At 52.8% G+C, this 25138-nt stretch overlaps 2 protein-coding genes and 1 long non-coding RNA gene across 11 annotated transcripts in view; 1 reads left to right on the forward strand and 2 right to left on the reverse strand.

Annotated features, from left to right (window-relative positions):
• Positions 1-245: 245 nt before the first annotated feature.
• On the forward strand, positions 246-17931 carry KMT5A (lysine methyltransferase 5A). 8 transcript variants are annotated; one of them, XM_049697733.1, is made up of 8 exons: positions 246-317; positions 5386-5507; positions 6608-6764; positions 10028-10247; positions 10637-10724; positions 13250-13309; positions 15138-15328; positions 16055-17931. In XM_049697733.1, exons 1-8 carry the CDS (start codon positions 308-310, stop codon positions 16263-16265), a joined length of 1059 nt encoding a protein of 352 aa, XP_049553690.1. In that variant the 5' UTR covers positions 246-307; the 3' UTR covers positions 16266-17931. The 8 variants fall into 8 exon arrangements, 7 of the variants coding, with proteins under 7 accessions (XP_049553690.1, XP_049553693.1, XP_049553692.1 ...); XM_049697734.1 differs by lacking the exon at positions 246-317 and adding an exon at positions 4970-5117; XM_049697732.1 differs by lacking the exons at positions 246-317; positions 5386-5507 and adding an exon at positions 4646-5117.
• LOC125961213 (uncharacterized) lies at positions 7417-7842 on the reverse strand. The gene is made up of 3 exons (XR_007471603.1): positions 7722-7842; positions 7587-7676; positions 7417-7541 (listed from the first exon to the last, which is right to left on the reverse strand). It is a non-coding gene; the product is annotated as an uncharacterized LOC125961213 (long non-coding RNA).
• The window catches only part of RILPL2 (Rab interacting lysosomal protein like 2), a 34099-nt gene continuing 26090 nt past the window's right edge, over positions 17130-25138 (reverse strand). The window contains exon 4 of one of the 2 annotated variants that reach the window (XM_004276668.4): positions 17130-21008. In XM_004276668.4, coding sequence (XP_004276716.1) covers positions 20978-21008 — 31 coding nt within the window. In that variant the 3' untranslated portion in view covers positions 17130-20977. Of the gene's footprint in view, positions 24231-25138 lie in introns of both variants that reach the window. The other variant, XM_049697744.1, reaches the window with a different exon arrangement.

Genomic DNA, 25138 nt, shown 5'->3' on the forward strand with positions numbered 1-25138 from the left:
TTCCAGCGCAGCCAATCAACGTGGGAAGACGGTAAAATTTAAACCCCCTCCCACGTCCTCCGCTGGGACCTGTCCTGAAAGCGTTTGTATGAAGTGCGGCCGCTCGCCCCGCCCCCTCCGGGGAGGAGGGGAGAAGGGCGGGCTTTCCCTCTCGAGTTCGCCTATCACGACGGGCAGCCTGGGGAAAGGCGGGCGGCGGCGCCAATCAGGGCAGCAGCCGGGGTCCGGCGGAGCAGTTGGCTACACTTGTAACTTTTTTCGAAAGCTGCGTTTCCCGGGAGATCCTAGGCGGTGACAGAGCGCGGCCATGGCTAGAGGTATTGGCCCGGGTGGCCAGCGCCGGGGCAGCTGGGATAGGGGGTCGCGCTGGAGGCGGGACCGAGGTGGCGGGAGCTGCGGCAGGGAGGCGCTCTCCCGCCGGCTGCTCGCACGGAACGCGGGGACGAGCTGGGGTGCGGGGGGGAGGGGCTGCGGAACCTTCCCCACCTCGTCCCCACCCTCGCTTCCGAAGCCCCCAGAAACCCCTCCCGCTCCCGTGCTTCGGTTTCCCCTCTTTAAAGTGTGGGCACCCGGTGGCCTGCCTCTCCCGACGCAATGGGGCCATATGTCAAAGCTGTTTGGAAACTAAAGCGCAGGGCACCTCCAGGGAGTGGTTGTCATTGATACAAATGGGGGGAGGGCGAGGCTTCGCCTGCTTAAGGGCTCTCTCTTGTTAGGAAAGGAGGTGACCCCGAGGCGAGGGCGCAGATCGGTAACCTACATGGTGGGGAGCGCGTCGGAGTGGATCCCGCGGCAGGCGCCTTCCTTTCCCTCCCTACTCCCTGAGTCAGCTCTGCGCCGCCGGGGCGGGGACGGGCCCCGCTGGCCCACTTTGGGGTGAAACAGGTCCCCTGGCACCTCCCGGGGCGGCCCTTCGCGCCGCAGCTGATCAGTACTCCTGCCCACGGGAGATGGCTTGGGTGGGTTTGTGCAGCCGCGAGGGAGGCGATGTCCCTGCCTGAAGTTCTTCGCAGTTAGTTGGCTGTCAGGACAGTAAGACCCACGTTATGCGGCAAAGTGATCTCCAACCGCTGGTCATTTCCAGCCGCTGTGTCTCCTTCATGCAAAAACTTTAGCGTGATGGTTCACTTGAATTATTATTTAAAAGAAATAAGTTGAGGTTTTACATTTTTCTCAAAATTCTCAGGGTATTACATATTAGTAGGAATTTGCGTTAATGCAGTATGCTTCCTGTGGCGATCATAATGAATAAAATAAGGATTCATTCAGCAAATATTTATTGGTCTTCTTTGTTGTCAGCTCCTGCACCCAGGTGCATCATTTATTTTCCCAGCATCCCTTTACGGTCTTTTGGGACAAGATTTACCTAGATTATGATTAAGAAATGAGGCATAGTGAACTTCATGTTAAAGAGCTTCGTAACCCAGTCCACACAGAAAAGTAAGATGCCTTAAATATTTTTCTTCAGAAAAGGGTTAAGCATCTAAAAGTATATTTAATAATATCTGACTAATTTATCTGACATATGTTAATAAAGCTGTGCTTCCCTGATTCATTTTTCCCATCACAGCAGCAAAATCATTTAAACTACCTGTTTTTTTTTTTGTGTTTTTTTTTTTCAGTACGCGGGCCTCTCACTGTTGTGGCCTCTCCCGTTGCGGAGCACAGGCTCCGGACGCGCAGGCTCAGCGGCCATGGCTCACGGGCCTAGCCGCTCCACAGCATGTGGGATCTTCCCGGACCGGGGCACGAACCCGTGTCCCCTGCATCGGCAGGTGGACCCTCAACCACTGCGCCACCAGGGAAGCCCTAAACTACCTGTTTTAACAGTAGTGCATTAAAAAAAAAATAGCTTGCTTTAATTAATCTGTTGGGGGGAAACAAAGTGAACCACTTTGCCATTGAAATACTTGAATACTCAATATGGGCAAGTAATAATTACCATTGAGGGCCAGGTGCTTTATTATGTCAGTTAATCTTTACAAACTGTTACTTCCATTTTTCAGAGGTGGAAGCTGAAGTCCAAAGTCACTGTCCAGACTCTGGCCATTCTGTGTCTTTGTTTGTTCCGCTCTACCTCCCTTATTTAGCCAAAGTGAAGATGAGTGTACCCAGCTTCTACCATAACAGGTTACAAATCACCTTTGTAATGTACTGGTTAGTGATTCTCAGTGACTCACATGACCCCCCCCCCCAATGAAGGGTCAGTCTTTTTCTTCTAGAAAAGAGGTCTTTGTTCCTAAGTTGTAGTTCACTTTGAGAGCCCTGCGGAGTCACATGAACAAAATGTTCAGATACTGGGTAACTCCTCTCTGGTTTTGAAGTTTTACAATCATGTAAATATTTACAGCCTCAAGGATATTACTTTGGGCAGGATCCGTACATCTACTTTTCCCCATTTCTACTGCCACTGTCAGATGGCCTCATACTTGGTCTCCCTCTTCTCACTGTGACCATCTCCAATTTATCGTGCCTCAGCAGCTAGAGTGGTCCCCAAGAACACAGATATTTATCATGTGACTCTCACCACTCCTTCTGCCCCTAACCTCCCCTTTTGTTCTTAGGATCAAATCCACAGTCCTCACCCTGGCCTGTAAGGGGCCTACCCACCCCTCTGGCCTCAATGTGCTCCATCTCTGTCTGTGTTCATTGTTGCATCTTTAGCACAGGGCCTGGAACACAGTAGGTAGTCAATAAATGCTTGTTGAATGGATGAATTGGTATTTTAGTGTCTGAGTTTGAGGAAAGCAATATACATTTTTTTATGCTGAAGTATCCTCATATCCATCAGTATCTCAGTCATGTGACCCTTAGGCAAGTGATTTATTTTCCCCAAGCCTCGATTTCTACATCTGTGAAATAGAATAGTACCTTCTCATAAATGGTTGGGAAGGTTAAATTAAATAATGCATTATTGTACGGCCTGACACAGTAAACATTCAGTAAGTGCAAGCTATTAGTATCATTGCTGTTGGATTCTATTTCTATGAGACCCTGGGCAACATTAAGAGTTTTTATTTCTGTGACTGGGTATATGTATTTGTTATGCACATATGAACACCTCATGTACAGACAAAACAAAGTGTTTTGAAACTTTACTGAAGGATTTGAACTAAATTTTCTAGCTACTAGAGCTGCAGAGTTGAGAGAAATGGGTGCTAGACTTGTATTTTAATGTATCCCCTGCATTTTGTGGGCAATGATGGAGAAAGCTATAGCCCTGAGTAGGTGTGTGTAGTGGGGGCGAGGGAGTTAAAATAGTATGAGAAATAGACAAGCTGATCTGAGCATCTGCTTCCTGCCTCCAGACCATGATTCCCATGATAGTTTGGCAACAAACTACAAACCTTCTCTGCCCTGCAGAGGTAACAGACACTGTTTCAGATGGCTCAACCTGGGTGTCAGAGTGTCACTTTAGAATCCTAACTCTGCATAGTCTCTTGGGTATTCAAGTGGGCAGACTAGCCTACTCCACTGGAGTCAGTGGTTGGATGGGTATGGCAGGGGTTCCCCAGCCCTGCTCTGAAGGATTCTAAAGCACGAGCTGATTTGGGAGGTGTTGTCCTGAGCAGTGTCTTGCCATTTAATCCACTGTCTTATCCCTTCTAAGGGGAGGCAGCTACTTAAAGTGACAGCCATTTGTTTATCTGTGGATGTCAAAGGTGCCCTGGGTACGTTATGGAATTCATAGTTCTTAGTTTTTATCCACGAGGATGCTGAGGCCTAGTCTGGGTAAGGGAGTTGGCTATGGTCACAAAGCATCTCTGGGGCAGATGCAGGGAGAGATACCCAATCTTTGCCTCTCAGGCCATAACCCAAGGCTAGATGCCCCGAGGTCTCTTGTTTGCATTATGACTTTGAACAAATACAGGGACTCTTTTGGCCATGGGCCCTCAAACCCTAATGGCTACAGCACAGTGGTTCAGGGCAGTAAGGTATACTGGAACCCCTGCCTCTCAGGACATTTCCTCGGGGACAGGAGACTTGGGTGACTTGCTAAACCCTCTGCAACACCATTTGCTCCTGTATGTTTATTTCCTCACCTGTAACCTGGAAGTTAGTGGCCAGGAGTGTAGGCTCTGGTCTGTTGGCCTGGTAATCTATTTCTAGTTCTGAGAACTTGGCCAAGTTCCTCACTTCTCCGAGGTTGTTTTCCCTGTCTGTGGAAGAGAAAATAATGGTGTCTACCTTCAAAGGGCTGTTGTGAGGTCTGAATGGCATAAGGTATGCAAGAGAAGCACCCAGCAAACATACCGTTATAATTCCTGGCTCTATTTCCCCAGGGTCCGGACCGGTCAGGTGCAGACCGCCTGGGTTTGACACCTAACCTGATCGCTTTCTAGTTCTGTGGCTTTGGACAACCCTCTGCACCTCCTTGGAAGCTCAGTATCCTCATCATAAACGGGTTAGCCACAGGACCTGGCCCCCAGGGGCTTGCCGGGAAGGTTAAATGCCCAGGAAAACACTCCATGAGCACAGGCTCGGGCACACAAGAGGGCTCTCGCCTGTCGCGTTCACCGCTGCCGACTGCGCCTGGCACGGACGGGTCTCCCGAAATAGCCGTTGAGCCAGCGAGAGTAGGAGCCTGGCCGGCCGAGAGCCCGGGCTGTCATTATCATGTTTCACACCCCTTCCTCCCCGAGTGGCTGAGGACGCGCGAGAGGGGGCGCGCCCGAGTCGGGATTCCTCGCGGCCGCGGGGCCCGCCCTCCTTCGTTCCCTCCCCTTCTCCCTCCCTCGCTCCGGAGGAGCCTCGCAGCGCCGCCCCTGCCAGCCCCCTCCCCGGCCGGGAGCGGACGGTGGGTGGTGGCAGCGGCGAGCGGGCGGGCCGCGGAGGACGCGCCGCCAGCGCCTTCCTCCTTGCGTCCTCGGTCCCGGGCCGGCCGGGGCTGCCGCGGCGCGCGGGTGCCGGGCTCTGCCTCGCAGGCCATGGGGGAAGGGGGCGCCGTGGGGCGCCGCCGGCCCTTCCCCGGGGCGCCGCGGCGGCGCTGGTGGCGGCGGCAGCAGCAGCAGCAGCGGCAGCGGCAGCGCTGGTGGCCGGGCCGCGGCGGCGGCGGCGGCGGCGGCGGCGAGGGCGAGGGCGCGGGGCGCGCCGCCATGGGCCTGGCCGGGCTGCAGGTGGGTGTGTCGGGCCCGGCCGCGCGGGGGGCGGGCGGCGCGCGGGGCCCGGCCGGGCCGGGCGGCGGGAGGGCGACTCGGGCCCCGGCCTGGCCCCGCCGGCCGGCCCCGGCCTCCCGGCGGCGCGGACGGTCCACCGCCGCCGGGCCCTCGGAACATGGCTGCGGCGGGAGGCGCCGCCGCGGCGCCCGGCCCGGGCGGCCCCGCTCCCCGCCCCGCCGCGCCCTGAGCGCCCCCTCCCCCGCTTCCCCCGGGTCCCCCTCTCCAGGCAGGAAGATGTCCAAGCCCCGCGCGGTGGAGGCGGCGGCGGCGGCGGCGGCGGTGGCAGCGACGGCCCCGGGCCCGGAGATGGTGGAGCGGAGGGGCCCGGGGAGGCCCCGCACCAACGGGGTAAGCAGGCACCCTCCCCGCACTCGCTCGGCGCGCCCCGAAGGGCCGTGCGGCCGGGCGCCCCTGCCGACCCCGCTCCGAGAGCACGTGGGCGCCCCCGCGGCCCTGGGGCGGGGGTGCGGGCGGGGCGTCCGGCCGGGCAGCTTTCTTTTCTGCTGCCTGCCTGGGAGTGGCGTCCACACCCGCTCCGCCATGACCCTAGCAGTGTTTGACCTCGTAAAAGTTTGTGTCTTTATGGCATTTCCAGGCCCCGAGACCCAGCCACCCCTGTGGTGGCCGCCTTCCCAGAGTGTGCGGGGCCTGCCCGGGGCCCTCGGGGAGGTCACAGGGTCTCGCTGACTTGGTGTTGAATGGCTCACCAGGCAGAAAGGCTCAGTAGGGTTTCTGGGAAGGCCCTCCTCCTGTCTGTGCTTACTCAGAGGAGAGGCCGCACACCCAGAGACACCAGCAGTGACCTGTCCGCCCCACCGGTCTGCCCACCGCAGTCGAGTAACCGCCCTAAATGCGACGGCTCTAGGCGTTTCTTCCTTTAGCTCTGCACCCCCCCCAGTTAGCCCGAGAGAACTACCCCAACCGCAGCCCAGTCCCGCAGTCCGTGGAGGCTGCTGGGCTGCATGATTTGAGAGGGGCCAGGCTTGGGCACACAGAAGGCTCAGGCAGTAATGGCAGGTCCTGCCAGCTGACCTCAGGACTGAGAAGTGGTTGATCAGGTTCCCTGAGGCCCGCTTCTGTGCCAGAGTCCCTGCAGCTCCTGCCAGGGCAGTCGGCTCCTGCACTAGGCCAGCCCTTCCCATCCCGGCCTTGTTTACCCTGGTCCTTCTGACCTCCTTGCTACGGGTAGGTTGTCTCCTTCTTATATAGACCTTTGTGGACGGCTGGTTCTGCTGGCCAGATGTCCCCCCTTAGCGAATGGAATTAGAGACGGACTTGGACCTGGGGGATTCTGAACCTTCCACTGCTCTGCTGGGGCTGGAGTAGCCCAGTTTTTGAGAGATGTTGTCTATTTTTGTCTTTTGTATTTTGATTGCCCCCTTGGCTGCCTAAATCTTGTGGGATCTTCTTCTTCAAGCCTCTTTCAGAATATGCATTTGTCGTTTTAGGAGAATGTATTTACCGGGCAATCAAAGATCTATACCTACATGAGCCCGAACAAATGCTCTGGAATGCGTTCCCCCCTTCAGGAAGAGAACTCAGTTGCACATCACGAAGTCAAATGCCAGGGGAAGCCGTTAGCCGGAATCTACAGGAAACGCGACGGTAAGCCTCTGAAATGGCCCTGTTCTGACCATAGCTGGCCGGCTCGCATCCTGCAGAATAATGTAAATGTGCTAAATTTTTATCCAGCCTTTTCAAGCCAAAGTTCAAGAGGGTTGAACCATGTTTGGTCTTGCTGCTGGGAAACACAGACAAGGGGGAAAGAGCTGCCTGTTCCAGGGCGTGTGCCCTGTTGGTCTGACAGGTTCTCCCTGCTTTCACAAGAGTTAGCGTGTCCTTCAGGCTTGATTATCTTGCCAAGTTGCAACAATATGGCACCTGGCCTGTTGTTAGAGAGGCTCACAGGTGCTAAAAGTACAGAAATTATGAGTCTAGGTTGTCCGGACCAGGCTCTTGCACTCCCGCTGAGTCGTGTGAACCTAAGGAACTGATTTCCTTCCCTTTTATGAGGTGGCCTTGACCTCAGTTCTAAAGTTTCTTTCTACTCGAGTGTTCAGTGCTAGTCTCCGGAGCATCATACTCTGGAATGAGATTTGGGGTTAAAATATTGAGCAAGAAAATTAATGGTTATTGAAAATTCTGTCTGGCCCTGCAAAACACGCTGAGACCTCTTACACATCTTGTTCTAACCCAAATATTCCCTTTTAAAGCTGAGGGCGGGGCGGGGGCGCCAGTGCACGTGAGCTTTCCCCAATTCACCATGCTCCCTTCTGATTAAACATTGCCTTAGAGAAGCAAAACTCTGGCTATCAGCAGCTCCGTACCAGGAAGCTTTGTATTCGTTAACAGAAAGTGCCGTAAGGGATGGGGTGGCCCAACCTCTGGGCCAGATCTGAGGCCCCCTAAGGGATGGGGTGGCCCAACCTCTGGGCCAGATCTGAGACCCCGTAAGGGATGGGGTGGCCCAACCTCTGGGCCAGATCTGAGACCCCGTAAGGGATGGGGTAGCCCAACCTCTGGGCCAGATCTGAGGCCCTGTAAGGGATGGGGTAGCCCAACCTCTGGGCCAGATCTGAGACCCAGGGGCAGGAGCCGGCCCTCTGCCTGATTCCCCCTGGGACATAGGGTGATGTTACTTCATATGACTTAAAGGTTCCAATCCTAGCTCTGCCATTGATCAAAGGAAGGGACGTGGGCAATTTGCTGCTCTTTTCTGAGCCTCCGTTCTCTCTGTACAGTGGGAGAGAGAGGAGTCCTACAGGACCATTCTGAAGGTCAGTTAAAGAGCAGGTGCAGATGGGCTTTGTGAGGGAATTCCCTGGTGGCCCAGTAGTTAGGACTCGGCTCTTTCACTGCCCTGGACCCCAGGTTCAGTCCCCGTTCGGGGGAATTAAGATCTCAAAAGCTGTGCAGTGCGGCCAAAAAAAAGGAGTGGGGGGCGTTTTTGTGAGCGCTCCATACGTCAGCCTGTTCTCCACTGGGCTGCGAGCATCACAGCCTGCCCCTCCCCGCAGTTCAGCGTAGGCAGCACTCAGAACAGCACTCACCACACTGGGTTGGGGAAGGGGCTCTTTTGAGATGGCACTCAGCCAGTCTCACGTCCCCTCTGGAACGGGGCAGGATGTAGATTATCCTAAATGGGGACACGGGGCACAAGCTAGCTGATTTGACTCGTAGTGTTATTACGTGGCGACAGTCAGAATTGGGGGCTGGAGGAACATTGGAGGAGACCCCAAGGTCCAGGTTCTTGTCCATGATTCTAGACCCTTTTCCTGCCTTGATGCAGACTCAACATGACTGCTGATGTTCACGAGCGCCACCCACTTGTAGGGTTACGCCTGACGCCTTACCTCCACCCAGGAGGGCGTACAAGGAGCCAGAATGGTCTGGATGGGTGCTGATGTATTTATTTTTCTCTTTTGTTTATTGAGATACAATTCTGATATCCTGAAGTTCACCATTTTAAAGGGTACGATTCAGTGGTTTTTAGCATATTCACAGATATGTGCGACTATCACTTCTGTTAAACTCCAGTACATTTTCATCACCCCAAAAAGAAAACCTATACCTATTCACAGTCGCTCCCCATTCCTCCCTTCCCCCAGCCAGCCCCTAATTTATATCCCGTTTCTATGGATTTGCCTATTCCGGACATTTCATATAAATGGAATCATCTAATACGTGGCCTTTTGTGTCTGGCCTCTTTGACTCATTATAATGTTTTCAGGGTTCATCCATGTTGTAGCCTGTGTCAGTACTTCGTTCCTTTCTGTGGCTGAATAATATTCCATCCTGCAGATGTACCACATTTTCTTGACCCATTCATCATTTGATGGACGTTCAGGTTGTTTCCATTTTTTGACTATTAATAAGCTGCTGCAGACGTTCATATACAGGTTTTTGTGTAGACATCTGCTTTTAATTCTCTTGATAGATTCCTAGAACTAGAATTGCTGGGTCATATGGTAACTCTATGTTTAACATTTTGGAGAACTGCCAAATTCTTTTCCAAAGTGACTGCACCATCTTACATTCCCACCAGCAATGTATTATTTAATTATCTGTTAAAAGTAAAATCTCTTTTGGAAAAAAATAGTCCAACACTGGTGCTCCACAACTATTTTTAGTAACAAGTCATTGGCGACGTCCCTCACAACACACTGACTGGTGTCGGGGCACCGTGCTGGGAACCACTGTGAACACTGGGCTTCGACCCTGTTAGAACAGGGAATTTAAAAAAAAGAAAAAGAAAAAGAAAACGAGTCTGAAATGAATCACTCCAGGCAGCTAGCTCTTGGGGAAGAGGTCTTTGCTGGGGAGAGGTTCTGCTTTATTGCCTTACTCCTGTCCACCAACACTGGCCCACCCTTTAGGAATTTAGCTTTTTTCCCTGGGGTCTGCAGCCCATTTCCTGAAAAGCCATTGGTCGAGCCCTCACGCCAGTGTTGCTGGCCTTGGTGCTTCTGCTTCGAGGGCTCTTTCCCTCAAGATGCAGAAGGCCCGATGTGTTGATTAATTAGATGAGAGGGATCCACTCACAATGTATATGTTGACTCATCATGGTATAACATTTCAAATATCTTATAATTGTATTTCTCAATTATGCCTCAACAAAGCTAGAAAAAGAAAAAAAAGACGCAGAAGACCAAAAGCTGCACCCAGTGTCTGGGTCAAAAAGTAAAGCCAGACGCTTTGCCCAAGATACTGGTTAGTGGACACCAGGCTTAACAGCCCAAGGGCACGGCTGCCCAACACGCCCCATCCCTCTCTTCTCTCCAAGCCTGTCTTAGCATGCGGCTGAGGGCTGGAAAGTGGGAGCCGGTGGGTCCAGAGTCAGCCTGTCTCCCCCCACCCTCTGCCCACAGAGAAAAGAAACTCTGGGAATGCAATACGAAGCTCCATGAAGGCCGAGGAACAGAAGATCAAAGACGCCAGGAGAGGTCCCCTGGCCCCTTTTCCAAACCAAAAATCTGAAGCAACAGAACCTCCCAAAACCCCGACCTCGTCTTGTGATTCTCCCAATGCAGCTGCCGCCAAGCAAGCCCTGAAAAAGCCCGTCAGGGCCAAACAGGCTCCCAGGAAAAAGTAAGCGCCCCCTGGAGGCCACCCCTAACACAGGGCAGCCTGCCCAGTGCTGGCAGGGGTGAGGCCGCCCACCCTCTCAGCCCCTTGAGCCGTCAAGGCTCAGATTCCTGAGTCGCCACCGGGGACACCACTGTTTGTCAGCATCTTGGTCTGTCACGGGTCCAGAGCTCAGGAGCCCGCTCCCCGCCGAGAGTAGGCAGCCTGTCTTTGACACTCTCTCTGAGGCCCCCGTGGGCAGGTGAGCCTGAGTGACCCTGGGCCACGGTGGACAGAGGTGTTGAAGTGACATGGCTTCCAAGGAGCCTGCTGCTCAGGGGTTGTGTGCCTCCTGGACGTGAATGCGGTCTCGGTGCTAATACTTGTTTTCTCCTCTTCCTTTCTCACCCCAGAGCTCAAGGAAAAACGCAGCAGAATCGTAAGCTCACAGATTTCTACCCTGTTCGAAGGAGCTCCAGGAAGAGCAAAGCTGAGCTGCAGGTAGAGTCCCGTGGTTTTGATTCCGGCTCTCGGAAGGGGCAGGGCATCCCAGTGGGTGGTGCTTGCCGTGCACAGCCTGAGCTCGCTTTGTATCATCTTGGGACAAGTCTCTTGGCCTCCATGGCCTCGATATTCTCCTTGGTCTAGTGGGGGCCGTCATAACTCTCTGGGTCACCATGAAGCTAGTTACGATGCCTCTGTGAAGGAGCCTTGTCGCCTGTAGCACGTGGCCTGGAAAGTCAGGACTCACCATGAAAGTGGCTTTGGCAGGGCCGTTGGAGCCTAGGAACATGAAGGCTGCATGCTCTTGGGAGGCTTGTTTTTCTGCTGTCCAGAAGTTTCATGTCTCGAGGTGGTGAAGAGCAGTGGCTTGGGAACCACTTCCTGGTTGTATGACGTCGGGCCAGTTACTTAACCGCTCTGTGCCTCTCTTGTCCTGTCTGTAAAATGGGATAATAAAGTAGTACCGTGTGCAGTTGTTGGGAGGGCTGCATTCTTAAGTTAATGCACGTAGAACACTTAGAACCATGCCTGGTATGCACTGAGCACCTGTTAACTATCGTCACTGTTGCTTCCCCCGTGTTGTCCCTTCCCGGGGCCCCTCTCTGCTCTTTCCCACCCAGCCACTGTCCCTCAGAACGTGCGAAAACCAGGCAGGAAGGCTGACTGGGCTGTGAGGCCCCTGCCTGCCGTGTTTGCAGAGTGCTGAGCTGTGCACAGGCGATCAATATTTGATGCAGTGAGGTGTGGTTATTGCCTTTCTGTTAGGGAAAACCAGGGTGTGGCTGGGCCCTGCAGCCCCCGGCTGCTTCTGTCCACCCTCCCACCCCGGGAGCGGCAGAATAACCCGCAGGTTTGGGAGTAGCGCTCAGAATTGCCCCCCACGAGGGAGGTGGGGGCCTGGCCTTTCAACCGGAACAGACCCCTTCAGCCTTTTGATGTGAGAGCTGTGGCTGTACAGATGGTGATCTAGCCTCTCTCCGCCCCCCCACCTCTGAACTGGCAGGACTTCCTTTAAAAAGGGGGGGAGGTCCATCTTTCCCCCTAGAGAGAAGCTTTGGCTTTATTTCCTTAGAAAGGCAGCGTCTTTCAGCCAAGAACAAGCTGTTGCAAGCTGTTTGCCTGCAGCGGGAGGCAGTGTGAGGTCATCGTAGAGACGGCACTGCAGAGGGTGAGGCGGTGCCCAGCCCCGCTCAGAGCCGCCGCGCCCGCACGGGGAGGCTGGGGCTCCACCAGGCGCCGCTCTGGGCTGTGGGGCGGGGCGGGCAGCTGAGTTGGCCTTTTTAATTAAAAACAACAACAACGGGGCTCTCTGTCGGGGCAGTGGAGGCTGCAGTAGGGTGCGCCGCAGGTCTGCCGGACCCTGCAGCAGGCGGGCGGCAAGCAGCAGGCGGCACAGTAAAGCTCACGCTGTCCCTGGACGCAGAGCCAGTGGTGAGGGAGAGACACGCTGTGCCCGCCGCCGTTTGTGTTGGCTCTGCCGCGCGCGCACCGCGGCCAGGTGGTCGCCGGCCAGGACGGCGAGGCAGCTGTCGGCCGGGCTGCTGGGCTGCGGCTGCCAGGGCGGCGGCAGCTCTTGACCGCAGAGTGAAGCCCGAGGGCGGGGCAGCTGGGCCTCGTCTCAGGGGTGAGGTCAGGCCGGACCTGCCTGCCCTCCGGGGCCGGCAGAAACCGAGGCCCAGGGCTGGGTGTGGGCAGCGGGGGTGAGAGGGACAAAGAGCTCCGCAGACAACACCTTGCTCCCTTCCCGCCCACTCAGGCCTTGGGTGGACCCCCGCTCTGCCAGAATCCTCTTTAGGACGCTCAGAGCTGGTTGCTCACATGCCCCAAACCCCGAGCCTCCAGAGTGAAACTCAGGGCCTCCAGAGTGAAACTCAGGGCCGTGCATTCAAGGCCTCCACGGCCCCGGCTCTCCTCAGCTTGTCTCCTCTGCCTTGTTCTGTCACGGCAGGAAAGTCCCCCGTCGCCTATCTCAGTTCTCCCACGATTACTCCCATTTATCTCTGCACACTTGTAACTGATTCATCATTTAACAAGGTAGCTGTGTGTGTGCACGTGGGGTGGCGGGGGGCCGTTGTTGCTTTGAGGGCTTACTGTGTGCCAGGCACTGTTCTAGGCCAGAAGATTCCGCAGTGAGCAGGCGGTGGGCACACGCACTCCGTCTAAAGGGCGCAGCCTCTGAACAGCCCTGGCTGCTGTCGTATGAAGTCAGAGTCCTGATTTTTAAATGTCAGCAATTTCGCTATTTTCTAGAAGTCTGCGTGGGCCAAACAGAACATAGCCACAAGCCCGATTCTGCCCTTGGGGCCACCACTGTCTCCCTCTTGGCCTCTTTAAACCCCGGGTGGCGATGGTCCGCCTCAGACAGGCATTGAGGAAAGGATGGGGGCTTGGGGGCTTGGGCATCCTTTGGGACCAATGCCCTGGAGGCCAACTGCAAGTGACCTGCGGGCGGCTGGGGCTCCTGGAATGGCCTCGGAGAGAATGCTGACGCACGTCTCATTTTTTCTTTCCTCCCCACCCAGTCTGAAGAAAGGAAAAGAATAGACGAATTGATTGAAAGTGGGAAAGAAGAAGGAATGAAGGTAAGGGGCCGCAGGGCCCACTCGTGGAAGTTAAGGCTGTGAAGTCGTACCTTCCCTGGTGCAGAGGCTCACATAGAAGCTGTGCTGCTTTAACCCTCTGATGGTCACTGTGACCAGGCGGGCTGTTACAGGTTGTCCAGGGACCAAATGCTAAAAGTATCGTTAAAGGGAAGGCCTCACGGAGGAAACATGAGATGTTACCCTGAGGAAACTTTTTAAAAATTATGATGAAATACATGCAACATAAAATTTACCATTGTAACCATTTTTTTTTTTTTTTTTTTTTTTTTTTTTTGCGGTACACGGGCCTCTCCCGTTGCGGAGCACAGGCTCCGGACGTGCAGGCTCAGCGGCCATGGCTCACGGGCCCAGCCACTCCGCGGCATGTGGGATCTTCCCAGACCGCGGCACGAACCCATGTCCCCTACATCGGCAGGTGGACTCGCAACCACCGCGCCACCAGGGAAGCCCCCATTGTAACCATTTTTAAGCGTACAGTTAAGTACATCCTACAGTCACAGTTGTGCGATCATCATCTGTCTAGTTCCAGAACTTTTTCATCCTCCCAAACGGAAACCCTGAACCCATCTGCACTCACTCGCGTTTCCTGCCCTCAGCCCCTGACAGCTACCAGTCTGCTTGCTGTCTCTGTGGGTTTGCCTATTCTGCACACTTCATGCAAATGGAATCATAGAATGTGTAGCCTGTTTTATCTGGCTTCTTTCATTTAGCATGATGCTTAGGGAAACTTTTAAAAGGACAAACTGATCAGATTTTTCTAGACTGTTTTCCTGGGAAATGGCAATGCCCAGGAGATTTGCTTTTCTCTTCGTATATTTCAGACACACTGGGTGGATGAGAGGGGAGCAAGTCTCCATAGTGGTGGCCAGATGGCCCTGGACTAGGACCCAGGGGTTGGAAAGCTTCAGTTTCCACCCACCATTGAGGGGGATCTGAAATTTTTTTTTTTTTGCCCACACTGCACGGCTTGCGGGATCTTAGTTCCCTGACCAGGGATCGAACCTGTGCCCCGTGCATTGGAAGCTCAGAGTCCTAATCACTGGACCGCCAGGGAATCCCCTGGGGCAGGGGCCCCCAGCCCCTGGGCTGCATGACCAATACCGGTCCCCGGCCTGTTAGGAGCCGGGCCGCACAGCAGGAGGTGAGCAGCGGGCGGGCGGGCGAAGCCACATCCCCGCCACCCATCGCTCGCATCACCTCCTGAACGTCCCCACCCCCGTCCATGGAAAAATTCTCTTCCACGAAACCGGTCCCCATTGCCAAAAAGGATGGGGACCGCTGCCCTAGGGGGATCTGAATTTAAGTCTGGACCCCTCAAGCAATCACCCTCCATCTCCATAAAATGGAGTGAGGAGAAACCCAGGAGGATTAATTATGGGATAAAGGAGAGACTCAGAACACTGGGTCCTCCTACTCCCCCGAAGAGGCCAGGACGTGGATTTGAGTCTCTGCTACACGGCTTCCTAGCTTTGTGGCCGTGGACACAACTGCCTCTCTAATCCCGTTTTCTCACCTGCAAAATGGGGCAGCACCCACCTAGCAGCTCTCTCAGGATCTGGCGTAACAAGGCTCTGCAGATGGGCACGAGGGAACTCGGGGGTGATGGATTGTGGCAATAGTTGCACAACTGTATATGTTGACTAATACCCATCAGACTGTACATGTGAAATGAGTGAATTTTATGGCCTGCCGCAGTAAAGCTGTTCAAAGAACGCGGTGCAAGCCTCCCGCCCCCTGGAAGCCGGCGCTGCACTGTGGCGTTTGTTGCTGTTATGAACCAACCCTCCCTCTTGGCACCACCCAACAGATTGACCTCATTGACGGCAAAGGCAGGGGCGTGATCGCCACCAAGCAGTTCTCCCGGGGCGAGTTTGTGGTGGAATACCACGGGGACCTCATCGAGATCACCGACGCCAAGAAGCGGGAGGCTCTGTATGCGCAAGACCCCTCCACGGGCTGCTACATGTACTATTTTCAGTATCTGAGCAAAACCTACTGGTAAGTCCCCTAGTGCTTCGAGTGGCTCTTCCCCGCCCCGGCAGAGGTCCAGCCAGAGGGCCACCGAGGGCATCCTGACTCTCCTGCAACAGCTTCTTGTTTAGTTCTTGCTACCTTTTTTCAAAGCTGTGATGCAGCTCCCCCACTCCCCCACTTCCCATGTTTAATTTTGGGGATCGGAGCGGTTCTGGATGCCATCTCGTGGGACAAGACGTAGACCAGTCTCATGAAAGCCTGCGTAGGGGCTCACCTGGCCTCTCCTCTGGGACCCGTGGCCAGAACAGCTCTGGGAATTGCTGACTTCTCTGTCCCCAGTGTGGCAGTGTCATTGATTGCTTTTTCTTTAATAGACTGTACTTTTTAGAGCAGTTTTAGGTTCCCGGCAAAACTGAGTGGAAAGTACAGAGCGTTCCCATGTACTGCCTGCCTCCACACCCGCACGGCCTCCCCCCACTGTCAACATAGTTGATTTTTATTCACTTATTTATTATGCAGAACTTCCACAAAGAGCCTTTTGCATTCCCGTCTAGGCCTGCCCCCTGCCTCTGATCCCCCACACCGAGCGCCTCTCTGGGCTCTTAAAGATATTTTTTTTGAGTTACTTCGCTTTCCCAAAAACGTGGCCCTAAATAACCGTCCCACCAGAGCTGAGAGCAAGCATGACTCTGACTGGGTTCAGAACCCTCTTTATCAATTTAATCCTCTGCCGCCCTCCCTCCCCACCAGCGTGGATGCAACCAGAGAGACAAATCGCCTGGGAAGACTGATCAACCACAGTAAATGTGGGAACTGCCAAACCAAACTGCACGACATCGACGGCGTGCCTCACCTCATCCTCATTGCCTCTCGCGACATCGAGGCTGGGGAGGAGCTCCTGTATGACTATGGGGACCGCAGCCGGGCTTCCATCGAAGCCCACCCCTGGCTGAAGCATTAACCCCACGGCCCCTCCCCTCCCCCCTCCCTTCTTCAATGGACAAAGTGCCCTCAAAGGGAATTGACTTTTTTTTTTTTTTTACACATTTAATCTTAGCAGATTCCTTCAGATGTTTTTAAAAAAGTATATTAAGATGCCTTTTCACTGTAGTATTTAAATATCTGTTACAGGTTTCCAAGGTGGACTTGAACAGATGGCCTTATATTACCAAAACTTTTATATTCTGGTTGTTTTTGTACCTTTTTTGCATACAAGTCAAACGTTTGTGCTTCCCGTGCATGCAGTCAAAGACTCAGCACAGGTTTTAGAGGAAAGAGTCGAACACGAACTAGGAAGCTGGGCGATGCGCCTTCGTCCACCCGAGGAGCCGGGACTCTCTCCCCTCCTCAGCCCTGACGTCCTGGTGCCAGGCGGGCACGAGGAAGAGCTGCCTCCCCACGGCCTGGACGGGATGTTCCCAAGCTCTTGTTTTCCTGACATCTCGACAGGCGCACATGGAAGTGTATGAATATTTTTTAAAAAGGTTTCACAGTAAGATAGTCTTCCCCTCTGCTTTCTCGAAAGCTTACTGACCCGGTGGCTCACGGGCCGGGCCTAGATTTACTCTTCCACGGGCTGCCGCTTTTCTGGGCACCTCGAAGCATCAGGGCGGGGAATCAAAGCAGATGTGGGCAGGAACAAGCACTGCTTACCTAGCCCTGCCGGGCAGGGGTTCCCGAAACTGGGTTAATTTCTTTATAGAAATGTGAACACTGAGCTTATTTTAAAAAAAATAATAAAAATCAAAAAACAAAAAAGAAAAAAAAGAAACCACAGAAGACAACTTACATGTATATAGGTCTTGAAGTGAGTGACGTGGCTGCGTTTTTGTTTGGGTTTTTTTTTTTAGTTTGGCTTTTTTTCTCCCCCTTGGTTTTGTTTCTGTAGAAGAGATTTGAGATGGTACACTATTCTAATCAAAAATAAAGTTTTGTAGTGCGACCAGAAATTACTTACCCAATTCCCCACCTCCCCACCCCCGCCCCAACCTGATTCTGCTGGGTTGAAAGTTCCAGACCTGCTGTCAAGGCTTTTGTTTGTCAGACCCCCTGGTGTCCTTCCTGTGAAGATGCAGCCGTGAACCAAAGGGTGAGCCTACAAGCCCCGAAATGCAGGGTCCCCAGCCCAGCTGCTGGAGTGCAGGGGAGCGGGCGGGCCCAGTGGCCCAGGGATCACGGCTAAGGGTAAAGTTTTCACCTCGACTGTGACAGCAGGAAGAGCAGCAGGTAGCTTCCTCCCAAAGGGAAACCGATTCCCACTTTCTGTTAACCTGTAGTTCAGGGGCCTGGGGCTCTGGAGCCGTGACGTGGGGTCTCCTGGCCCCCTGCTCCCAGGTAAATGTGAATGGAGACAGGCATGAGAGCCTGTCCTCAGCTTCAGTGCCCCTGTCCCGGTCTCACGACGGTGCTACCTAAGAAAGTCTTCCCCCCACCCCACACTTGCCTGGTCAGTGGTCAGTGAATTGGAGGAGGATCTGATGGGAGTGTGTAAATGTGAGATAAAATGTCTTGGTTGTACCTGTTTGTGGTTTAGCTTTGTATTTAAAAAAAAAAAAAAGGAAATAAACTTGAAAATTATTTGTCATCATAAAAATGAAATGAAAATTAAAATATTTATTGCCAGGCGAGGCTATGTGTGTCATTCTGGTTTTTTGTGGTTTTTGTTTGTTTGTTTTTTACAAGGCAGAGGCAGAAGAAAGGTTGCATTTTTTTGGTTTTGTTTTGTTTTTTGTTTCGGCCACACTGCACGGCTTGTGGGATCTTAGTTCCTCAACCAGGGATTGAACCCTGGCCCTCGGCAGTGAGAGCACGGAGTCCTAACCGCTGGACTGCCAGGGAATTCCCGTTTTATTTTACAAAGGGCCACACACCAGTGTGAATCAGTTTTGGTGACTGTCCTCCTAGGGGACAGTCTCTTCGTTTTTATCATGAGGGGGGGGTCAGAGGTTGCTTTTGGAGATTAAAAGTTAAACATGTTGCCCCCTTAGAACAATGCCTGGCAAGTAGCATACGTTTTAGCTGTTGTAACTGTCATTGTTGTTTCTAACGTGCTAGAGTTCTCAGGTAGGCGTCTCAATGGTGCTGGAAGTCGTCGTGTCCCCCACCCCGCCGCCAGCCCAGATCGCCATCCCCACCGCACACGCCACCACCCGCCCCGAGAGGCTTAGTTCCCTCAGCCCCAGGCACTAGAGGCAGGTTGGGACGGTGGGTAGAGTCCTTGGTTTACAGGTAGAAGAGCCATTCCCGGCATCGATCGGCTCTAAGCATTTGTCAGCTGTCACCCTGAACAAATCACTTACCCTCTGAAATTTGTCCATCAGGTTCGGAACAGCCTCTGCCCACCTGCCTTGCAGGGGTTTCTGCAGGATTCAGTCGTCACGTATTACTACCTCCTCACATTGGAGGGGAAGTGTGGCCTGATGGCCAAGTGCTCGGCCCTGGAACAGAACCTCAGGTTCCAGCCACTTAGCAGCTGTGTAACCTTGGGCGGGTTACCTAACCGCCCTGCGTGCCACTTTCCTCCCCGGTGACATGAAGATGACACTGGTGCTTGTGTCGGGGTGATGGTGAGGATTGGATGAGTTTGAGACATAAAAAGTACTTGCACATAGATGATCCTCAGTAATCAATGTTAGCTGTTATTAGGATGAAAATTTTGGGTGGTTTTCTATCATTCCCTGTTTACAAGTGCCCAGAACTGATAGATACTGCCTCTAAGCCTGCTCCTCCTGGGGCTGGGTTTGGAGTTGGAAGCCTGCAGTGTGGGAGCGGCCGTGTCTCTGCTGTCTGTGGTCACACTGGGCCCGGCTCCAAGAACTTAGCTTCTGGCGCTCCAACAGCCACACCCCAGCGTCTGCGGTTCTGAAGTCAGGATGCTCGGGTTCGTTTCCCAAGTCAGCTCTCACCTCCAAGGTGCAGAAATCCTCCTCCCTCCCTGCTGTTAAGAGGGCAGCAACCAGTCAGGGTTGCAGCGTTACAGGAATCAGGACCCCCCCGATCTAAGATGCTGCTGAGATGGCATTCTGGATCAGACATTTGAACATTGCCGACTCTTCTTGGGAGGCAGAGTGGTCTTGGCCTTGGCACCTGGGTTCAAGTCCCACTTTTATCACTTTCCAGTTGGGGCCTTAGACAAGCCCCTTAGCCCCACTGTGCTGGCACGTGCTTGGGTGAACCACGGGAATAATAATAACGCCCATCCCATAGGGATAAGGTGAGGCAACATATATAGGTGTGGGCAAGGCATATAGTAAATTGCACTCATTATTAATATTTGCACTTTTTGGAGAATCAGGGTACATAGAGCGTCACAGATAAGAACCGAGGCCTTAGAATCAGGCCTCCGTGTGCATTCTGGGCAGTAACTTCCCAGCTACGTGACCTCGTGTGAAGTACTCTAACCTCTTGGGGTCTTGGTTTCCAAATCTGTAAACTGGACGATTAGTATTAGTCCCCATCTCCTCAGATGTTATAGGAATAAATGAGATAATCCAGGCAGCAGGGAAACACGTTCAGTAAGCCAGTGTTATTCACTAAGAAGACAGGCTCATAGGGTGAGTTCAGCAGGCTCATTAGTTTCTTTGCAAAGTATAGTCTCCCGCTATCTACAGACTGTATTTCATTGATTCCTAAATGCACTTATTTTTTTCCACATTTTAACATTGCTGAAATCAGGATGAGCCTTAAAATCAATAGCATCTTAATGTTATAATTTGTAGCATTTTTCCTGTCATAGCAACACACAAAATAATGGTGCCTCACTTAGATTCAATGAGATGTATGTGCACCATATATATATATGTATGTAGGTATACATACGTTATATATGTATATATACGTGTGTGTGTGTGTGTGTGTGTGTGTGTGTGTATTTGACTCTTGAACAATGCAGGGAGTTATGGACACCCACCCTCTCCACAGTCGAAAAATCCGCATACAGCTTATAGTCAGCCCTCCATATTCGGGTTTCCTCCGTATACGCAGATTCAACCAAGTGCAGGTCGTGCAGTACTATACAGTGCTTACTATTGAAAAAGGATCTGAGTGTGATGGACCTTCGCAGTTCAATCTGTGTTATTCAAGGGTCAACTGTATACAGTTCACAGATTTGGAAACCAAGACTCCAAAAAACTGAGGTAACTTACACAAGGTCACGTAACTCTAAGAGGCTACTCTAAAACACAGAAAGTGTAAAAGTCATTTTACTTTAATTAAAAAATCATGTAAAGAAAGTCACGTTAGCAAAATCAAATAGTCACCAAATATCAGTGAAGTCATCACTGCAAAGTCCATACCAGATGGTCCTGCATCCTCTTCTCCCCACCCCGATTTGGGCTGGTGTGTTTTGCAGCTACGCAGTAAAGACCTGGGTCGTTTGTGAGCCCTGAGAAGCAGAAAGCACATCCGCACGCTGGGGGCCTCTTGGGGGGTTGAAGTGGGGCTGCAGGTGGCCCCATTTCGCTTTCCTTCTGCTTTCTCGGTTTCTTTGTGCCGCTTCACTCGCCCTGGCCCAGCCTTCGGGGGTGTTCAATTCTGCAGCCGGGGAGAAAACCTCATCCGTTCCTCCTCAGATGGCTTTGAGGGGAAACAAAGGAGCAAGTGCAGTGGGTACGCACTGGCACTGAGAGATGATTTTTGAAGTCGTCTTCTGAGAACTGAGCCATGGTCCCAGATCTATGTCTGCTTCCCTGATCGGAAAGAGAACCTGGGTGGAGAGAGAGAGGGGTCAGAGGAAACAGAGCGAGTTCTGAAGTGGGAGGTGCAGAATCTCCTGCAAAATCTGTAAGCAGCTCCTGCAGGCCATTTCCTCGGGGCTCATTATGGGACAGGCGCTGTTCCAGGGCTTTCCATCTACTAGCTCATTTCAAACTCGTAACAACGTGAGGAGGTGAGTACAATCAATACCCCCATTTTATAGATGAGCAAACTGAGGTTATGGGAGGTTAAGTAACAGGCCCAAGGTCACACAGCATATCTTGGAACCACTGGGACTTGGGCCCAGAGCCCACATTAACTACTGTGCTAGACTGACAGATGGAGTCTGGAACCTTTTCTTTTTGTAATTTCTGATTTTAAGTGGTTTTTATTGTAGAGGAAGTGATAACTTCTCAATGGTACCTACAATTATAAAATAGATATTTGCAATGAATAAAGAGTAACATGTAAGTTCTTGGATATAACAGATAAAATATATAAAGATATCCCCTGAGGCATGAGTAACAAACTTTCAGTCCCCCTCATGCAAAGTTTTGAAAAGGAAGAATGACATCTGGGGGCTTCCCTGGTGGCGCAGTGGATAAGAATCTGCCCGCCAATGCAGGGGACACAGGTTCTGTCCCTGGTCGGGGAAGATTCCACATGCCTCGGAGCAACTAAGCCTGTGCGCCACAACTACTGAGCCCACGTGCCACAGCTACTGAAGCCCGCGCGCCTAGAGCCCGTGCTCCGCAACAAGAGCAGCCACCGCAATGAGAAGCCCACACACAGCAATGAAGAGTAGCCCCCGCTCACCGCAACTAGAGAAAAGCCCGCGCTGCAACGAAGAGCCAGTGCAGCCAAAAATAAATAAATAAATAAAATTTTAAAAACAGAATGACATCTGGGGTTGATCAAAGTACAGTGACACAAAGTACAGTGTCAATGCTATTTCCAGTTGTAGGAAAGATGGCTGGTGGGCTGAAAAGTCAGTGATGGGGTTACGGGCTCTTGCTTCCAGTCAAAGACAAACCTCTTGAGCAGGGCTAGCAGCTCTGCCAGCAACAGCAGGACGAGCCCTTGACTCACATGCGGATACAGGCGTTAGGGCTCAGCTGCCCGCCCCCTGAGCCTGCGCACACCCCGCCAACCCCACTTCCCTGTCTCAGGAAACGTCATTCAAGCCAGCAACCGGGAGTTGTTCTCAACTCGTCTCCCCTCAGCCCACCTGCTGTATTTTAGTCACCACGCCCCAGCTATGTTCTGATCCCCCCACTTCTCATCTCCTCCACTGCCACCCGCAGGCCAAGCCACCAGGAGGAGCATAACAGCCTCCCCTCCCCCCACAATCCACTCACGGGGCAGCCAGAATGACCGCGTCACTGTGCAGAGCTCAGTCACTCCTCAGCTTGAACCCTTGCATGGCTCCCCACTGTCCTCAGGACAAAGACAAAAATCCTTCTCAGCATGACCTACTTCTTCGGAGAGTCGTTCATTCATTCATTCACTCATTCATTCCATTAGCTCAGTAATCTTGTCTGACGTGAATTTGTGGTCTCACGCTCTTTAAACCTGTGTCCTCAGGCTGGCTTACAAACATTGTATTTTTGCCGTATCAGGCTCAAACTCCAATTAAGTAACCCAAAGAACTCCCCTAGAAGAGGCAGAAAGAAACCAGTAGCTTATGGGGACTTCCCTGGTGGTCCGGTGGTTAAGAATCCGCCTTCTGATGCAGGGGACACGGGTTCGATCCCTGGTCAGGGAACTAAGATCCCACATGCCGTGGGGCAACTAAGCCCGCGTGTGTCGCAACCACTGAACATGCGGGCCACAGCCAGAGAGAAGCCCATACACCTCAGCAGAGGATCTCGCGTGCTGCAAAAAGATCCCGAACACCGCAACTAAGACCGACACAGCCAAAAGTAAAATAAATAAATAAATATTAAAAGAAAGAAACCAGTAGCTTATGGGTCTAGAAGCCTTGTTTACAGTGAGATCCGCAGCCAATGAATGTCCCAAATAAACACCTTCAGATCTGACACCTGCTGTAGGGTGGAGATGCTCTTTCATTCATTATCTTACCTCGGGAGACCCTTTCTTGGGGAAGAGACACTCCCACTGGCCCTACTCGTCCCCTCAACCCTTCTTCACAAAGCAGCCAGAGTGACCTTTTTATAGGTGACTATGGACATGTCACTCCCCAGCTTCAAACCTTCCAAGGTCTTTCCGAAGCACTTAGAATGAAACCCAAAGTCGTCACCGGGATCCACTCGGCCCCGAATGACCCGCTCCCTCCCCTTCTCCAACCTGCCTCCCTTCTCTTTGCTGCTCCAGCCACCATGATCTCTGTTGCACAAGCTCTCTCCAACCTCTGGCCTTTACACCTGCTGTTCCCTCTGCCAGGAAGGCAGGGAAAACTCAGGTCGCTATGGCCTTCCAGGGCTCAGTTTGAATGTTGCCTTTTCATAGACGTCTTCTGGGACTCCCCAAATCTAAAGTAGCTCCCTATCGGGAACTTCCTGGCAGTCCAGTGGTTAGGACTCTGCGCTTTCACTGCCCAGGGCCCGGATTCGATCCCTGTTTGGGGAACTAAGATCCCATAAGTCGCGTGGCACGGCCAAAAATAACTTTAAAAAAAAACAGCTCCTGATCCACCTCTCTCTCAGCGCCTATTTAATGGTCTTCAGCACAGGTAGGGCCACCTGAAGCTGTCCCGTTAGTACATTTCCTGACCACCCTCTGCCTCCCCGGCTGGAATGTAAGCGCCATGAGGGCAGGGAATCCGTCTTGCTCACTGTATCCCCAGCACCTAGATCAGTGCCTAGCACATGGTAGGCTCTCAATAAGTATTTGTTGGAAGAGTAAGTAAATGTGGTTTCAGGTGGTCTCGTCTGATAAAGCTGTTTCATGCAGCCATTCAAGAAAGCCTGGTAGGGCTTCCCTTGTGGCGCAGTGGTTGAGAGTCCGCCTGCCGATGCAGGGGACACGGGTTCGTGCCCCGGTCTGGGAAGATCTCACATGCCGCAGAGCGGCTGGGCCCGTGAGCCATGGCCGCTGAGCCTGCGCGTAATACTTAACTGAACTAAGACACGCACTCGGGGGGCTGTTTGCCCCTGCAGAAGCATCCCCTCTCTTCACTAGCCTGCGGCTCCAGGCGGCTGAGCTCTGTGGGGGATCTCAACAAGCTCCCTTGTCCTCTAGCTTCCGGCTGGGCTCAGCCAATGGGAAGCGCCTGCACGCGCGGGGAGGGTGGGAAGAGAGAGAGGTGAGGGCATTCACTCCCTGCTCTGTCCATGCCAGGCTTTGTTTCTCTAGTTACTGTGTGCTCCTCTTCTAAAGGCCACATGCCTGTATGACTCTCCCCCTTCCCCTCACAGCTCCCTCCCCCCGCCCCTCTGCTGCCCGCCCCAGGATGCTTCTCCATGCTTCTCCATCCCGCATCTCTGTTCCCACGTCTGTAAAATGTCCCTTCTTTAAATCTTTTCAGTCACTCCTTTTGCGTGAGCCTTTGTTGATAAGCAAGAACCCTGGATGATAGGCCCCACGGCCCTGCAGTATCACTCCTGGGTATATATCCCTGGGAAATTCACACCCAGGTCCAGGAGAGGACATGAAGAAGCATGGAGATATTCACTGCAGCACTGTCCACAGTGGGGGAGGCAACCTGCGATCCCATCGCTGGGGTCAGAAACAAGTTGGATGTCTACGCTGCTATATGGACAGCTCTTAAAAACTGCTTAATGTCCATCCACAGACGAATGGATAAATCGAATGTGGTCTATACATACGATGGAATATCACTGGGCCTTAAAGATGAAAGAAATTCTGACACGTGGTACAACACGGATGAACCTGACGACATTATGCTAATCACATGAGCCAGTCATGAAAGGACAAATACTGCATGCCTCCACTTATATGAGGTCCCAAGGGTAGTCAGATTCATAGAGACCGAAAGTAGAGTGGTGGGTGCCAGGGGCTGGAGGAGGGGAACAGAAGAGTTAATGGTTAATGGGGACAGAGCTTCGGGACAGGATGACGAAACAGTTCTGGAAATGGATAGTGGTGGTGGACGCACAGGATCTTAATGCATTTAATGTGACTGAATTGTACACTTAAAAGTGATTAAAATGGTCTCAC

This window comes from Orcinus orca, chromosome 15 (assembly GCF_937001465.1).
Source record: "Orcinus orca chromosome 15, mOrcOrc1.1, whole genome shotgun sequence".
Classification (NCBI taxonomy): Eukaryota; Metazoa; Chordata; class Mammalia; order Artiodactyla; family Delphinidae; genus Orcinus; species Orcinus orca.